Source organism: Erpetoichthys calabaricus, chromosome 3 (genome assembly GCF_900747795.2).
Source record: "Erpetoichthys calabaricus chromosome 3, fErpCal1.3, whole genome shotgun sequence".
Taxonomy (NCBI): Eukaryota; Metazoa; Chordata; class Cladistia; order Polypteriformes; family Polypteridae; genus Erpetoichthys; species Erpetoichthys calabaricus.
This window is the reverse complement of record NC_041396.2, coordinates 255,198,251-255,213,587: the sequence shown is the minus strand read 5'-3', so window position 1 is coordinate 255,213,587 and position 15,337 is coordinate 255,198,251. Positions and strand designations below refer to the sequence as shown.

The 15,337-nt window shown below is 38.1% G+C and overlaps 1 protein-coding gene across 1 annotated transcript in view; it reads right to left on the bottom strand.

Moving 5' to 3' along the window:
• Positions 1 to 520: 520 nt before the first annotated feature.
• Positions 521 to 15,337, bottom strand: part of bcas2 (BCAS2 pre-mRNA processing factor) — a 33,034-nt gene continuing 18,217 nt past the window's right edge. The window contains exons 2-7 of the mRNA XM_028798091.2: positions 10,848 to 10,940; positions 8,444 to 8,514; positions 4,172 to 4,333; positions 3,734 to 3,784; positions 2,916 to 2,996; positions 521 to 977 (exon numbers count right to left, since the gene is read on the bottom strand). Coding sequence (XP_028653924.1) covers positions 851 to 977; positions 2,916 to 2,996; positions 3,734 to 3,784; positions 4,172 to 4,333; positions 8,444 to 8,514; positions 10,848 to 10,940 — 585 coding nt within the window. The 3' untranslated portion in view covers positions 521 to 850. The remainder of the gene's footprint in view (positions 978 to 2,915; positions 2,997 to 3,733; positions 3,785 to 4,171; positions 4,334 to 8,443; positions 8,515 to 10,847; positions 10,941 to 15,337) is intronic.

Genomic DNA, 15,337 nt, shown 5'->3' with positions numbered 1-15,337 from the left:
TTACTTTTCCTTTTTATATACTGACAATTACTCTGATTACATTGGACAATATTTCACTCGGTCATTGTCCAACCCGCTATATCCTAACACAGGGTCACGGATATTTCACTCAGTTTCAAATAACTAAATATTCACTTAAAATAAAACAAATCACACAGATCATCAACTGGAAAAGTGAAAGAGTGGTTAGTGTGTAATTTAAAAACGGTTCGATTGACTGACAAAAGTGAGATACAAAATGTTTGTGAAAATCCTACAGTGGAAGGTAGCAGTTACAATAAAGCATTTATGTCCAGACAAGCAAACACCTAATAAGAAAAAAAGGTTTTGTAAACAAATTTTATGAAATATGAGAGAAAAAAAAACCTCACTTGCTGAATTGCAGTATTTTAGTGCTAATATCCACTGCTAAGGTTTAAGAACAATTATCGGTGTACCACTTCTCAAAGCATTCAGTTTCTAACTCTCATTAAATGAAATGAAAGCAAAATGAAGACCTTCATAAAAAATGGGGCAGAAATCACAGGTATTGAAGCACTTTTTATATTAAAATTCCATACAAAGGTGGACATGACAGAAGCACAATTTTACCATGATATGAAAAACATCTTGTGGATATTTATAAAAATAAAAGTGTCCCTCCATTTAGATGGCAGCCAGTATTATTAAAGTATCTAATGTTGGGAGAGGAAGGAGTTCATATTTCTACATCATTAACACTCTTAACTCGAAGGGCTATTCGCACAGCTTTAGCAGTCATTTCATAGCTTCAACGGTTTCTCTTAGAAATCCCATACTCTCAGAAGCTGTGCCCCATGCATTTAGCAGCCGTCAGCAAACATGTGGTCACTCAGAATTCTTGACGGATGTTCTCTTTGTTCTCATCCCCATGCTGCTGCTTCAACTGATAAATTTCATTCTCCAGCTGGACAATAGCTCGTTCAATCTCATAGTTCTTGCTGACCAGTGATACCCATCTGCTCGGAAAAAAATACAATTTCCAGTTAAAATACAGTCCTCATAAATATTACATAAAAGTGAGGTAGATACTTTTTAATGCCCCATAGAGAATATTTCTATTTTTATGGCACTCAAAAGTACTTTTATGTAGTTAAAACCACTTACAGTCAGACAGTTTACTAATTAGCATTTCCTGGAAATGTGCTGTCAGAATCATTTTTAGTAGTGCTAACATTACAACTCAAGCTGAATTATATAAACATTTTTATGACAGATGGACAAAATAACAAAAACATCTAACAACATAATAAGGAGGACTTAATACAAAGCACAACCACCCTTTGCCTTTAAAGCATCCTTCTTGGAATGCAGTCACACAATTCCTGAACTGCAAGTATGGGATACTGCCCCATTTTTCAAAACAAAGGCATTGAATTCTTTGAGGGATGAAGAAGGTAGAAATCTACTTAATAATCTGTGCTCTAGAACTTCCCAAAGTTACAATGATGTTTAAATTTGGTGACTACAGAACAATGGTGGACATCTGAGTTCAGCCAGGTATCCACAAAACCATGTCTTGAATCAGTTTAGCGGTGTGAATGGAGGTGTTTTTACTCTGGACCAGGGAACATCATAAAAGAACACTGTCCCATGGGTGTACATGATCCTATAGATTGGTTTCAAATTTGTTGGTCTTTATACAACTATGCAAATACAAAAGCTGGACCTAATGACTCTAACAGGAAAACAGCCTGTTAATAAGCAGCCACTGTACGAGTTATCAGGAACACATGCAATAACTATGGTAGCCTGTCTAGGACAGCTGGCTGGGACAGTGGTTAGCATTTCTGCCTCAAAGCTCCAGGTGGCCAGGTTAGAACAAAAGCTCAGTCAGTATATGCCTGGAATTTGTATATTCTTGGCATGTCTATTTGAGATTAACTCAGTCAACTCCAGTTTATCGTCCACCTTCCAAAGACTTGCAGGTTTGTTAACTGTTGACTTTAAAATGGCCACTGCAGCATCCTTCAGATGTGTGGAGTTAGTGGGTAACTTTGGCAAATCCCACATAGAGACATCTACCCAACAGACATGAAGTAACCACTTTGAGTTTGGAAGTCCCCTTAAAATGGCCTGAATTAATAGAATGGGACACAGCTATGGATTGTTATTGCAAGATGCACGGTTCCTACTGGGGATGCAAATTTTCATTTTGATGATCAGACTTTTTGATCAATTAATAATCATTAACCATTAAAAGCAGAAGCAACATTTTAATATAGCAGAAATTAAGACAAAGCTAAACCTCCTAAAAAGGAAATTTATGCATTAAGCGTGAAAGTATGTGTTTGAATGTTAAGTGAAAGCCGGTTACAAAACAATACTGGAAAGAATGGGCTTGTATGTGTAATTTGGGCACCGTTTCTGTATATTGTGATTTGTTAACATGGCAAACGTACAGCTACAAATTCATATTAAAATACTTAGGTTTTAACAATAGGTTTTAACAACATGCTTCTAATACTCATTGTTTACTGGATTTCTCTCTTTTTACTTGATTGTCTTGTGCATTTACTGCTATATGAACATACTTCTTTTCAACTTTATAATTAAACTGCAATATAATCTGAAGTGTTCATGTTGGAATTTGTATAAGTAGTTTCCAGTCCTAATACCCATAGAAACACTACAGAGCTATTCACATTAGCGCTGCTTGATGTTCAAATTATGACATAATTTAGATTGAAGATTAAAGTTAAACTTTATCACTTTGCTGTATTTATTACTATTACACCTTTGAAAATTGACAGTGTAAGATTTCATTCTTTCTTTCCTCAACAAAGTCAAAATCATTGTTCTTTCTTGTCTCTTACCACCCTCTACTGTGACCACTGCTTTCAGAACAACTGACCTACGCATACACTAATCCTCTCATAACAGTAGCACACACTTACGTGGACTCGAGCTCCCGAAGCTTTGCTCCTCCTGAAAGTTGATCATTCTTCCTCTGCCAGTTTAAATCCTGGATCTGCTTTCTGCAAACAAGAAAACAGAGATAGAGAACCACTCCGTTGTTAAGCTACCTTGTAATAATATTCTTATTTTTCACTGTGCTGATTGGCTGTATCTATTAGCCATTTATCAAATACATACACATTTCTATACTCTAAACTGAAGCAGTGGTAATTACAAATAATAAAAAGCAGCAGAGCAGAAAAGCACACAGTGAGTTACTAACATCTAATACATGAAGAAAAAAAAAAAAAGTACAATTCTGCCACTTCTCAATTTGTCTGAAGCTCATTGAATCTTGGATATGAAATATTTAAATTGAAATTAAGAGAAAAACAGTGTTTTCTGACCATAAGACTTTAAGGCCAAAGTACAATTAAAGACACATAAACACATGAATGTTAAATAGATTATACATTCTATTCACAATAACCAAAATACCTAAACATTACAGATCCCGTCTTTCCAAGGAGGACAGTCTACACGCACTCTATAGACAACAGGGAAAGGCAGCTCAAATGGGTGACAGCTAAATCACACCTGCCTCAGTAACTACTGCAATATCAGATCAGATACTAAAATGTCCAGAGCATGGTGGCACTTATCTACAGTTATATTCCTCCACACTCCGACATTCTATACATAAACACAAACAACAAAGAAATATTTGGTAAGCAAAAGCCAGCCACCTTAGATGGCCCAACAATAGGCCAAATGCAATGGAGACCTGGAAGTCCTTTATCTGTGACGAATTCCTTACCTGAACCGTTGTAACTCCTTCTGTGTTTGCTCAATCAAATGTACCAGGTTGCTGTCACAAAGAAGAGGACACAGTTTGTTAATTTGTAGTCGACTTAAACTCATTAGCTGAACATGCAGAAGTGTGCCTCTATATTAAAGAAGACACAGGGAACCAGAAAGTTACAGACTCAATCCCACAACGGATTTATAGTGTTATTTAACTCACTTAATATACCTGTGAGAAAAATGTGTATAAAAAATACTTTGTCAGGGCGTTTTGTCACATAGGCACTACATAAGATGAAGGCATACTGAATGAGCAAATAATATACTGCTGTGCACAACCAGCTTCTAATAAATCAGCCAAATGAATGAATCAAGTAGGGTGGGTACAATTGTGCATTAAGGAGAGAATGAGAATTGTTTATATTTTTTAGAGACTTATTTGAACACCTACTCATTATAAAGCTTCCATGCATTGCTACCATATTGCAGCATGAGTTCTAAATTCTCAATACGAACAGCCTGGTGTTCCAGCTGTGCCATGGAGTTGTTTACACACTCCTGCCAAGCAGTAATGTCATTCTTCTGGCCAGATGAAGGAGCTGGCAGCTCATACCTGAGGAAGAGAAACAGTTGCATTTTACATATATTGCTAGACAAAACCTTTTACAAATGTCAAGTGAACAATTCAACTTTCAACATCCCCTTGCTCATTGCTTAAATGTAGGCCTTTAAGACTCCAATGAATTCATAGACTACACTGCTTGAGCTCTGTAATGTATTTAATTAAAAAAAAACAAAAAACTCTGCAATGGTATCCATTAAAGGTAACAAGATTTCCAAAGATCAGATGAGGATGCACATGTCACGTGGAAGTGGAGCTATAGACCATAGTATCGTTCATTCACCCTAAATGCTATTTTGAAATTTTAAAAAAACTTAAAGCAAGCATAGGGAATTATTATTACTCTGAGGTGTTACGGGCTAATTAGACAGACATGTACATATATACATATACAGTACTGTGCAAAAGTTTTAGGCAGGTGTGAAAAAATGCTGTAAACAAAGAATGCTTTCAGAAATATAAATGATTGTTTATTGTTATCAATTTACAAAATGCAAAATGAGCGAACAAAAGAAAAATGTAAAATCAGATCAATATTTGTGTTACTACCTTTTGCCTTCAAACCAGCATCAATTCTTATAGGTACACTTGCACATAGTCAGGGATTTTGTAGGATTCTAGTCAGGTGTGTGATCAACCAATTACACCAAACAGGTGCTAATGATCATCAATGTCACACGTAGGTTGAAACACAGTCATTAACTGAAACAGAAACAGCTGTGTAGGAGACTTAAAACTGGGTGAGGAACAGCCAAACGCTGCTACCAAGGTGAGGTTGTGGAAGACAGTTCCATGTCATGTCAAGATTGAGCACAGCAACAAGACACAAGGTAGTTATACTGCATCAGCAAGGTCTCTCCCAGACAAAGATTTCAAAGCAGACTGGGGTTTCAAGATGTGCTGTTCAAGCTCCTTTGAAGAAGCACAAAGAAACGGGCAACGCTGAGGATCATAGACACAGTGGTCGGTCAAGGAAACTTAGTGCAGCAGATGAAAGACACATCAAGCTTATTACCCTTCGAAATCAGAAGATGTCCAGCAGTGCCATCAGCTCAGAACTGGCAGAAACCAGAGGGACCCAGGTACACCAATCTACTGTCTGGAGAAGTCTGGCCAGAAGTGGTCTTCATGGAAGAGTTGCAGCCAATTAGCCATACCTCCGATGTGGAAACAAGGCCAAGCGACTCAAGTATGCACGAAAACATAGGAACTGGGGTGCAGAAAAATGGCAGCAGGTGCTCTGGACTGATGAGTCAAAATTTGAAATATTTGGCTGTAGCAGAAGGCAGTTTGTTCGTCGAAGGGCAGGGAGAGCGGTACAATAATGAGCGTCTGCAGGCAACAGTGAAGCATGGTGGAGGTTCCTTGATCGTTTGGGGCTGCATTTCTGCAAATGGAGTTGGAGATTTGGTCAGGATTAATGGTGTTCTCAATGCTGAGAAATACAGGCAGATACTTATCCATCATGCAACACCATCAGGGAGGCGTATGATTGGCCCCAAATTTATTTTGCAGCAGGACAACGACCCCAAACATACAGCCAAAGTCATTAAGAACTATCTTCAGCGTAAAGAAGAACAAGAAGTCCTGGAAGTGATGGTATGGCCCCCACAGAGCCCTGATCTCAACATCATCGAGTGTGTCTGGGATTACATGAAGAGACAGAAGGATGTGAGGAAGCCAACATCCACAGAAGATCTGTGGTTAGTTCTCCAAGATGTTTGGAACAACCTACCAGCCGAGTTCCTTCAAAAACTGTGTGCAAGTGTACCTAGAAGAATTGATGCTGTATTGAAGGCAAAGGGTAGTCACACCAAATATTGATTTGATTTAGATTTCTCTTTTGTTCATGCACTGCATTTTGTTGATTGATGAAAATAAATGATTAACACTTCCATTTTTGAAAGCACTCTTTGTTTACATCATTTTTTCACACCTGCCTAAAAATTTTGCACAGTACAGTATAAATAAATACATGTCAGTGTGTGTGTATGTTCCAATATCACTTCCGAATGGCTGGAGCGATTTTCCTGAAACTTGGTACACATACAGGTGCTGGTCATAAAATTAGAATATCATGACAAAGTTGATTTATTTCAGTAATTCCATTCAAAAAGTGAAACTTGTGTATTAGATTCATTCATTACACACAGACTGATGTATTTCAAATGTTTATTTCTTTTAATGTTGATCATTATAACTGACAACTAATGAAAGTCCCAAATTCAGTATCTCGGAAAATTAGAATATCAATTAAGACCAGTGCAAAAAAAGGATTTTTAGAAATGTTGGCCAACTGAAAGGTATCAACATGAAAAGTATGAGCATGTACAGCACTCAATATTTAGTTGGGGCTCCTTTGGCCTGGATTACTGCAGCAATGCGGCGTGGCATGGAGTCGATCAGTCTGTGGCACTGCTCAGGTGTTATGAGAGCCCATGTTGCTCTGATAGTGGCCTTCTGAATTGTTGGGTCTGGCGTATTGCATCTTCCTCTTCACAATACCCCATAGATTTTCTATGGGTTTAAGGTCAGGCGAGTTTGCAGGCCAATCAAGAACAGGGATGCCATGGTCCTTAAACCACGTACTGGTAGCTTTGGCACTGTGTGCAGGTGCCAGGTCCTGTTGGAAAATGAAATCTGCATCTCCATAAAGTTCGTCAGCAGCAAGAAGCATGAAGTGCTCTAAAACTTCCTGGTAGACGGCTGCGTTGACCTTGGACCTCAGAAAACACAATGGACCAACACCAGCAGATGACATGGCACCCCAAACCATCACTGACTGTGGAAACTTTACACTGGACCTCAAGCAACGTGGATTCTGTGCCTCTCCTCTCTTCCTCCAGACTCTGGGACCTTAATTTCCAAAGGAAATGCAAAATTTACTTTCATCAGAGAACATAACTTTGGACCACTCAGCAGCAGTCCAAAGGCGAGACGCTTCTGACGCTGTCTCTTATTCAAGAGTGGCTTGACACAAGGAATGTGACAGCTGAAACCCATGTCTTGCATACGTCTGTGCGTGGTGGTTCTTGAAGCACTGACTCCAGCTGCAGTCCACTCTTTGTGAATCTCCCCCACATTTTTGAATGGGTTTTGTTTCACAATCCTCTCCAGGGTGCCGTTATCCCTCTTGCTTGTACACTTTTTTCTACCACATCTTGTCCTTCCCTTCGCCTCTCTATTAATGTGCTTGGACATAGAGCTCTGTGAACAGCCAGCCTCTTTAGCAATGACCTTTTGTGTCTTGCCTTCCTTGTGCAAGGTGTCTATGGTCGTCTTTTGGACAACTGTCAAGTCAGCAGTCTTCCCCATGATTGTATAGCCTACAGAACTAGACTGAGAGACCATTTAAAGGCTTTTGCAGGTGTTTTGAGTTAATTAGCTGATTAGAGTGTGGCACCAGGTGTCTTCAATATTGAACCTTTTCACAATATTCTAATTTTCCGAGATACTGAATTTGGGACTTTCATTAGTTGTCAGTTATAATCATCAACATTAAAAGAAATAAACATTTGAAATACATCAGTCTGTGTGTAATGAATGAATCTAATATACAAGTTTCACTTTTTGAATGGAATTACTGAAATAAATCAACTTTGTCATGATATTCTAATTTTATGACCAGCACCTGTATTTCTCATTGGTTGACTAAAAATACTGTAGGGTGAAATCAACCCTAACCCACCCCCTTCTGGGTAGGGTGGGGGTGATCTTGCAGTCTTGTATGCATGTTATCATCCACTTGACACTCGGAATGACCACCAGATGGCGAATTGGAGGTGACTGCCAGCATTCTTATATTTGAGCACCACCGCGCCCCTGTTGCTTTTGAAATTAAACAGGGTTGGCCGGTTCCGAGCATCAACTGGATGATAACATATGTGCAAGACAAGCACATTAGTGAGTCTTCATTTTTTATGGGTATTTCAGCTTGTTGGACTATAAGTTGCCAGTTCGGTCTCTCTCTGCATGTCCCTAAGCAAGACATCGTAAAAGTTGTAACCGAGACTGAAAATATGAACTTTGTAATTCTGACCTACAGGTTACTTTGGATAGAATATTAAATCTAAAAAATATTAGACTTAATATTTTACATACCTTTTCATACTGAGAAGCTCCATAGGCTGCCTAGATGCCAACCTTTCAAATTCATTGCGCATTATTTCGGTCTAAACAGAAGAAAGAAAAACCCAAGGGCTGACGTCAAGAACACTCAAGCTTTACACACAATGCACAGTGGTCTTACATTCTTTTCTGCATTACTGTATGGGTCTTTTGTTTGACCCATATCGCCAAAGTATAGCTGGACAAATCTGATGACAACTGTAATTATAACAGTTTATTTTGACATTGTTGATGTCAATCATATCTTAAGACACCATTACAAAACACTTTTTAATCAACACATAGTATGATGAAATTAAACAAGTACAATTTTATAAACAAAAGAATTTGAATGATGTTGGATTTATTGCGTGCTGCACATGCAGACTAATTATGTAGCTGTACTTGATAAAAGGTAAACAACTTGCATCCACACTGGTCTAATGAACAAATAATTGCTAACTCCCAAAAATATAGTATAATAATGTAATTAGTTATTTTGCATTGAAGTAAAATTAAAAATATTTTGGGACTGCTGGTAAAGGTTAATGTGCACATATGAAATTTGTTTAAAGTCTTAAGATGCACCTTCTGTGAATATATTAAGTATCGTGATTTAATAAAATAAGAACATTTTAGTAAAACTAGGGGGCTCCGCCCCCTGCTCACTTTGATCGCCCACCCCCGGGTTTGGTTTACCGAATATACAATTTAAAGAGATTACTTTCATGGGAATTGTTACATATGCATTTATTTACACTTTTACTTTAAAACTTTTGTAAAAACAATATTTTACTTGTCCTTTATTTCTGGTCCCAGGCGTGGTTAAATCTCTTTCTCGCAGGACGTATAATGCTGCTCGCGTTGTGAAGGGGGGGTGGGCAGCTGAACATACACTAAGGAGAAGCGGTTGGATCATCTGCTGGCTTGTTGCTGCTGCTGCTGGCGAGCTGCGTTTTCTGCTTGTCGCGCTGTGTGTCGATCATTTAAAAGTCTTTACAGCAGCTGTCCTTTTGCCACTTCGTGTCTCTGCTGCTGGCGTTGTGAAGGGGGTTGGGCTCAACTCAAGCTAAGGAGAAGCGGTCAGATCATCTGCTGGTTTGCTGCTGCGTATTCTGCTTGTCGCGCTGCGCATCGATCATTTAAAACCCTGTACAGCAGCTGTCCTTTTGTCACTTTGCATCTCTGCTGCTCGCGTTGTGAAGGGGGGGTTGGGGTTTGGCTGAACGCATGCTAAGGAGTAGCAGTTGGATCATCTGCTGGCTTGCTGCTGCTGGCGAGCTACATGTTCTGCTTGTCGTTGTTTTAAGAGCTGGGAGCACATGAAGTGTGTCTGCCAAAAGCATTCCAACAACTGCTAAGCTAGATGTCCATGAACTTGTTTTAAATGTTGTCTCAGTGCCTTGTCTCGCATGAAGTTAAAGTGTCTCTCGCGGGATGTCAAATTGTCTTCCAAGGAGATCATGTCTCATCTCCCTTCCAAGATTTTTTTTTTTTTATAATAGATCACTTTGTGTTATCTCTCTAATTAAGTATTAAATCTGTTGCAAAATTTAAGTAAAATGCATCTTTTGATTTGTTTGGTCCTGTAATTATTGTGTCTGCTGTGTCCAAGACTATGGTTTAGAGTAGATTTAAGCACACCATACTTTACTCTGATAAAACAGTATTTAGTAGCAGCAGCAGCATATATATTATCAACTGTGCTAGTAATGTTTCACACCATGGTTACTCTGACCTTCCAGTAAACACCAGCATAAAGCTTTCTTTTTCCGAACAAGGTCACAGCTAGTACTGTAGCAGTTTATGTAAAAGCTCTGCCAAGAATAATGGAATAAACTGCTTGAATCCAGCTGTGCAAAGCTTATAGAGACGTAAGAAAATCTGAAGCTGAAATTGCTGCTAAAAGGACTTCTACAAAGTACTGAATTAAGGGCCTGAAAACTTAATATAAATTAGAAATTGCAGTTTTGATTTTTAATAAAAGTGGAAACCTCTCTAAAAATTATATTTTTAATTTGTCACTATGGGTAACTGAGTGTAGACTGATGGTAAATTAAATCTACAACACAATAAACTGCAGTAAATCAAGGGTCTGAATACTTTCTGAATCCACTGTAGCATCTTTTTCCATACTGTAGTCAAAAAAAGGACATTTAAAAAAGTTTTTTAAAATATATAAGCAACAAAATGTACATTCAGATTTTAGTTTGGTCTATCCAATAATTCTGACATACAGTATATGTTTGTGAAACATTACTACTTAAACCAATTATCTTTAAGGACCCCCAGTACATCTATAACTTTCACATATCATACAGTATTTTACAATGTAGACTTTCCCTTGGAATTGTTATACATAAACAAAATATATATAATAATAATAATAATAATATACCTCAAAAGCAGAAAAGTCTGGTGTAGGAAGGTAACTCAAATAATTCTTGGTGGGTCTGTATCTTCTAGTTTCTTCTTCAACCAAAGCAGCAGCCTGAAATAAACAAACATTTGTATGTTACAGTGTTCAACAGCTGACCAGAGAAATGAGAAGGATAGTCTTCTACTTTTTGTGTCAGTGACCTGTGCATAAACCTCTAGATGCTTTACAGTGCCCACTGTTTCAGACTATAGGTAGTAGAATGTAAATTGCTTTAAAAGATGGAATTGTGAACAGCAGAGAATGTTCACTCGCTTTTATCAGTAAATATAAGCCTTCATTTTCTAGTTTGCTGAGCTGCTGGCTCAGAATAAAAAAAAGCAGTGGACACTTTCTGAAGAACGTGTTTAGCCAGCAGCACTAGAAAGTCGACAATGTGTCCAGCAGCAGAATTCCTTAAGATCTACTAAGTTGTGATTTTTTGCTAATGGACAGCAGAGTCACATCCACCACTAAAAATTGAATTCTAGGGACATTTTTCTATTTTCAAAAATAAATGGAAAGACATTGTGGCAATTTCACTACATACGTTTTGATGTTATTCTTAGCTATGTAACTGTTAGAATGGGGCCTCAAGACATCATTGCTTTGACAACACTTATTCTGTGGCTGCACCACTTTAAACTTTATAGAGGTACAGATATACAATCTAAACGCTACTAAACAGTTTCAGATTAATGAGATCAATCAAAACCACATGCACAGATTTTTAATTTTGCTTTCATATCCTGGGTATTCATGTTTGCATACATTTATACATTTTAAATATTTTTTTAATTGAGAAAATACATATTAATACATAATTGATTGTTGTTCATAACTTCCTACCACAGGCCATTTCCAAGGAGGTCTGTAGCATCCCTTATATGTGCCGCTGTTCAAATGAAAACTCCACCCACAGTAGCCATGATCAAGAATGAAGACGTAAGGCATCTTTCCATACGGAGTCTAACTTTTTCCTGGAAGTGGATATTCAGCTATGTTTAACAGTTCTCTTTGTGCTACAAACGCCTGAGGCCTATGGTGGTCATTGGGCAACTTTACTTTATATATAAAAAAAAAACGTCTGGGGCAAAAAAAAAACATTTTTTCATACTCATGGCGTGCAGTCACTTCAAAAATACCACACACCATATTCACTTTTTTGAAATAAAAACAACACACCATGGAATAACTTCAGTACTAAGGCTGTTCATTATTAAACATCAACTAAGTGCAGTATCTTGGCAGTTATATCTTAATTTATTTTATAGAAACCCTGGTGCAATATGGCCAAGTGCCAGGACAGACCAAAACAGTACACCCCATTCAAATGATATACAAATCGTAGGAACACTATGAATCTACTTATCACTTAAGGGGTCAGAACACAAGGTTCATCAGCGGACTACATATGCACAAATATTTATAAAGACATCAGTAAAGAATAGTTTGTTTATTCAAATAAAAAACAGAACAAATACAATTAAGGCCAGATAAATATTTTTTTTTTACAAAGTGACTACATCATACTGTAAAGCAGAAAGTGAGCAAGCACCTTACTTTCTTTTTGAAGATTATAGTTTGGCCAAACGAATGGTAAATATTTTTAATACTGCTGTGTGTGAAAACTAAAGCAGAAAATGAGGATCTACTAAATAATTTAAAGAATAAAACAAAAAATGAAGACCAAAAGGCAATGCTTGCTGTACAGTGTAATGCCAAAAACTGAAAAACATAATATAGTATTCAGTGAATTTAAAATATGGAGAGCCTATTAACTTTAGTTTAAAATCATAAGTGATAAAATGAAGTTACAATGGGGTGCAGTTCCGTTTCATGAATTATTCACCCCTAATTTCAATAATGGTTCAGAGCTTCCATTTAGCTAGTGAGGAAGACAAAGAAGAGATGAAGAAGAGGGACAGAAGAGGATATGAAATGATTTTGACATATGGTGAGCTTTTGTGTTTTTGAGTTTCCTAAGTTTTTTAATTTAACATGTACCAGTATGGCTTGGAACAGAACTAAAAAAAATAATCAGAACAGAATGCAAATGTCATTGAAAATGTGCTTAGTATATTACAGAAGATAGACTGGAACCACAAGATTGTAGAAAATGATGATGAGTAATATAATTCTCAGTCAATCATCCCTTAATCAACACTTTTTTCCTCCCAAACCACTTTTTTACCCAATTCCAAAATCAATTATTGTCCCTCTTGTGGGCCATGCTTGGAAAACGAAAATACAAAATAAAATATAATGAACCAAACAAAATTCTAGAATGCCATCTCCAAGACAGACACCTTATTATGGTCCATACAATGAGCCATCTGTAACAAGACTGAAAATGTGATGAATGCTAAGTTAAAACTGTGATGAGTGATATTTAACGTTGGGGAACAAACCCTGCCAAAGAAAACAAAACACCTCCAATGGTAGTAACTGAACGAGGAATTTAGCAATTGAATGCAGAATTTTTTCCTACCTGGCGAAACTGGCAAAGTCCTATTTAAGCACTCGTGCAACATCCTTACCCTCAAAAGGACTACTCTCCCTAATGGGAATATGGAGACTACAAAACAAATTACTGTCCCCAAGCAGTGTCTTGATAGCTTGCATATCTGAGCTTTAATGACTGCTACAAACTGACAACCACAAGCACAGAAATTATATGAACCAAATCAGGTATGGTAAATTTCAAAATATGATACAGTACATTGTGATGAGATAATTGTCCAGGGACTACTGTGGTCCTTCCACATTTGTGGTTTCCATCACAAAAATGTCAGTCCAGATGATGGTATGAAGAGTGTTTCATCAAAAATTCCCAAATTTGATGGTTTAGCTGCAATAGCACTTTCATGTGGAAAAGAAAAGTATTTAGGTGGTTTCCAAGCATAGAACAAATACAATTAAATGTATTAACACAAAACCATTGAACTAAAATGGCTGTGCACACAGACACAGCAGACTCTTCGGCTCCCACGTACGGTGCTATGCTTATATTAATGTCCATCCTGGTGTTTCCAGGAATGCAAGTTCTTTTCATTTTAGTTATAGTCATAATATTCTTATGGCTTTAGATTTAAAGAACACACATGGAGGCACGTACACTGCAACAATTTCTACATCGGTAACAGAGAGACTAAATGACCTAGGACTGCTACAAGGAAAAAGTTCCACCACAGCGACACGTAATTCAGATGCTGGGGATAGGAGGCACCACAAGTTGTGTGAAAGGAACATGTGATAAGCAATCATGAGTCTGCTGTTGGCCAAGCCCAGCCGTCCAGCTCTCCCATTAGTACTACTGGCCAACATGCGCTCTCTGGAAAATATGATGGACTATCTGAGACTCCAATTCAACACCCAGTTCAGGACAAGGAATTGTCACATGTTCATTTTCTCGGAAACACGGTTACATAACAATGTCCCTAACGTAGCTATTCAGGTACAAGGATTAACACCATTTCATGCGTATAGGATTGTCACTGCCTCCTGCAAGACCTGTGGTGGGGGACTCTGTGTTTATGTAAACAACGATTGGCGTGTCAATGCTATGGCAGTCGTGACTTATTGCCCACCACAGCTTCAGTTTTTAGTGGTGAAATGTCAGCTGTTTTATCTACTGTGAGAATTCACCTCCATTATAGTTGCTGCAGTGTACAACACCCCCCCCCCCAGCGTGAATGCAAATGAGGAGCTGCAAGATGTCATCAGTGAGCTGGAAACGGCCTATCCCAACTGCTATTTTTTTTATCATTGCTGGTAATTTCAACCATGCCAACTTAAAAACTGCAACACCAAAGTTTTACCAGCATGTGAACTTTGCCACAAGGGGTGAGAATATGCTGGACCTTTTTTAAACAAATATTTAAAGATTCTTACAAGGCTGTACCCTGCCCCCATTTGGGATTCTTAGACCACTTCTGTGTTATGCTGCTCCCAGCATACAGGTCACTGCGGAAACAATCCAATCCAATACAAAAAACCATCAGTCTGGCCTGAAGGAGCCAATTCAGCATTGTAGGATTGCTTTGAATGTACAGACTGGAATATGTTCAGGGAGACAGCCACTTATGACCAGCATATATTAACTTAGAAGAATACACTGACACTGTAACTGGGTACATAGGAAAGTACATTGAGTATGTCATTATTGAAAAAAACTATCATTATACGCACTTGCCCAGAGAGTTTGGACACATCATTGTTGTCATCGTGTATATTCCTCCTCGGGCGGACGTGGAGATAGCGAGTGACATCATCCATTCTGCTGTTGCTAAGTTACAAACGCAGCACCCCGAGGCACTTGTGCTAATCGCTGGAGACTTTAACCATGTGACGCTGGACAAAACATTACCTGCATTCTCCCAGTATGTGGACTGCAACACCCGGGGAAATAAGACTATTGATTTACTGTATGCAAACATTAAAGACGCATACAGCGCCACCCCGCTGCCTGC